The following is a 2500-nucleotide window of genomic DNA, read 5'->3' as shown; positions in this document are numbered from 1 at the left end:
CTCCTCCCCTCTCCTCCTTCCCTCCTCTCTCCTTCTTTCCTCCCTCTCTCCTCTCTCTTCCTTCTTTCCTCCTCCTCTCCTCCTTCCCCCCTCTCCTCTCTTCTTTTGGTTTGATGTTTAGGTGTAGTAGCCCTGGTCAACGTGGATATGTTTCTGGTACAGCTACAATGTTTACCTTAAATAATAATACAATCTTCTGATCTAAAGCTTGTCTGGGGATACTCTGAGAGAATGATTTGGGGGTACCAATATAAATCACATGTTATTATTTGTGATGATCTCTGATCTTAACTGTACGGGTACATGTAAATAAACTTGAAATCCCAGTAAAATCAGGTTAGAGTTACACAAGAAAAGTACAGCTTGTTTTGAAATTCCTCTAGGTTCCTCTAAGCCAATCAAGTCAAGGTATTTCCTCAGATTAGGGGTGTAATCACTGTCAAATTAATCTGTTCAGAATCATAAATCTAATCTTTACTGAATCTGATACCTTTTTCGACTCAAATTATTTATTATTTGTGTATTTATTAACGATTTTGGTTTCGAAATCCAATGATACATTTTCAGATTCAGGCAAATCTTGATACCTGTTTCGATTCTAATTATTTTTCAGATTTTTGACCTCCTTCAGATTAGAAGGTTTGTTGAATTCCGATAGTAATTTATCTATTTTACCGTCTCCCAGGGCGACTATGTGTGGCTGGACCTGAAGACGGGTCGAGAGTTCGTGGTCCCGATCGGAGCGGTGGTCAAGCTCTGCGACTCGGGGCAGATCCAGGTTCTGGACGATGAAGGAAGCGTACGTACCACTAAAGACCTCGTCTTCTCACACTCATGTCTCACTGTCACATTGGGTTTCTCAGGCTGGGTTAGGGACCTACAGTAGATCCTCTGAATGTAGGAAGTTGCTGCGGGATTATGGGTTGAATACATATACATAAGAATAGTATGATTTCTACACGGGTAGGGTTTTAATGATCTTAACTTTCATTTTGAGCCCTTTTTTTAAATCTCAAGCACACAATCATATAAAAAGATAAGTAGTTAAAGCAGTTAAAGTTGGGTAGCTGCATTTTGATAGGCATAACACCATTTGACTAAGAAATTACATAGATAATAATATCTTCAGTCGGTGCGTAAAAATGTTAAAAGACAAAAGAAATCATAGGAATTCTGTTAATTTTGGAATAACTTTGACCATTTCAAATCAAACTCTCCTTCTTTTTACATTCTCACGCTGTCCTTTATACCTCTCTCCCTCCTGCTAAACCTCTCCCCCCCCCCCAGGAGCACTGGATCTCCCCCCAGAATGCCACCAACATCAAGCCCATGCACCCCACCTCCATCCACGGCGTGGAGGACATGATCCGGCTGGGCGACCTGAACGAGGCCGGCATCCTGCGCAACCTGCTCATCAGATACCGGGAGAAGCTCATATATGTGGGTACCGGGCCGTGCTGTGACACTCTTATTACGCACCCGAGGGCTCGTACAGTCGCAGCGTTCCATCGCTGCGACCGTTATTTTCTTTCCAGAATGATATATATGTATTCATATATATCAGTATAATCAAACTTCCAGTGTTGAATTAATTATCCCATCTCTATTCTCTTCTGTTCTCTTCTTGTGTCCTGTGTTTCCCCCTCTTGTCCTAATCTCTCCCTGTCCCTTCACCTCCTGGAGACCAACTGTGGGGGCCGGGTAAGTTAGCCCAGTATGGGGACTGGTCAGGCCTGGCCCAGTATGGAGACTCGGCAGCCCTGGCCCACTATGGGGACTGGTCAGCCCTGGCCCAGTATGGAGACTGGCTGTGCTGGTGACTCAGAGGGACTCAGTCCTGGGCAACAAAATAATGGCTAATGTTGAATTAGGTCATTGGGTTTGAACCTTGGAGGCAGGCCTACTGCCACACAGAATCTCAAACAGGATAATAGTCTGTTTCATCTCTGGAGGATGTTAAAAAAAACGTTGTGTTTGTTAAAGGCAGTAATCCTTAACTGATCAGAAAGGATTGGTTTGTTTTGGATTGTTTGTGGATTGCTTTGGACTATATAAGAAGGAATGTAGCGTAGTCATCAGTCAGAATGACCATTCCACCCCAGATTGGGCACTTAATGAGTTTAAATGATCTAAAGTGGTCACTCCAATCAGAAGACTCAAAGGGCCATCAAGAGACACTTTATTCTTGCCCAGGGACATCTGATAATCCCTTCCGACACAAGCCTCTCTCTTTGCATGTTACTCCATTCCAGCATGGTCGCCCCGTCTCCGGTGGCAGACAGGGAAGCGATACTGTATGCTGTTCTTGTTACAAACACTCCCCTGCCTGAGTTACTGGACCTGCATTGGACCTGCATTACACCTCCCCTTTCATCCCAACCCACACCATCCTGGCTGCACTGATACCTGGCTGATCTATAAAGCAACATAATAGCTTATAGTCCAATGTCCTCACAAAGCATGTAAACGGAAGATTAAGAAAACACAACGTCATCGCCAA

At 44.0% G+C, this 2500-nt stretch overlaps 1 protein-coding gene across 1 annotated transcript in view; it reads left to right on the top strand.

The window, feature by feature from the left end:
- LOC307073245 (unconventional myosin-VIIa-like) overlaps nt 1-2500 on the top strand; it is a gene marked incomplete at its 5' end in the record, with an annotated part of 34537 nt that overhangs the window by 1209 nt on the left and 30828 nt on the right. The window contains 2 exon segments of the mRNA XM_079732950.1: nt 686-799; nt 1288-1440. Of these exon segments, the coding sequence (XP_079589076.1) occupies nt 686-799; nt 1288-1440 (267 nt within the window).

This window comes from Pollachius pollachius (assembly GCF_949987615.1).
Source record: "Pollachius pollachius genome assembly, chromosome: 3".
In the NCBI taxonomy this organism is placed as follows: Eukaryota; Metazoa; Chordata; class Actinopteri; order Gadiformes; family Gadidae; genus Pollachius; species Pollachius pollachius.
Note: the sequence above shows the minus strand (reverse complement) of the source record. Positions and strands in the feature narration are given on the sequence as shown.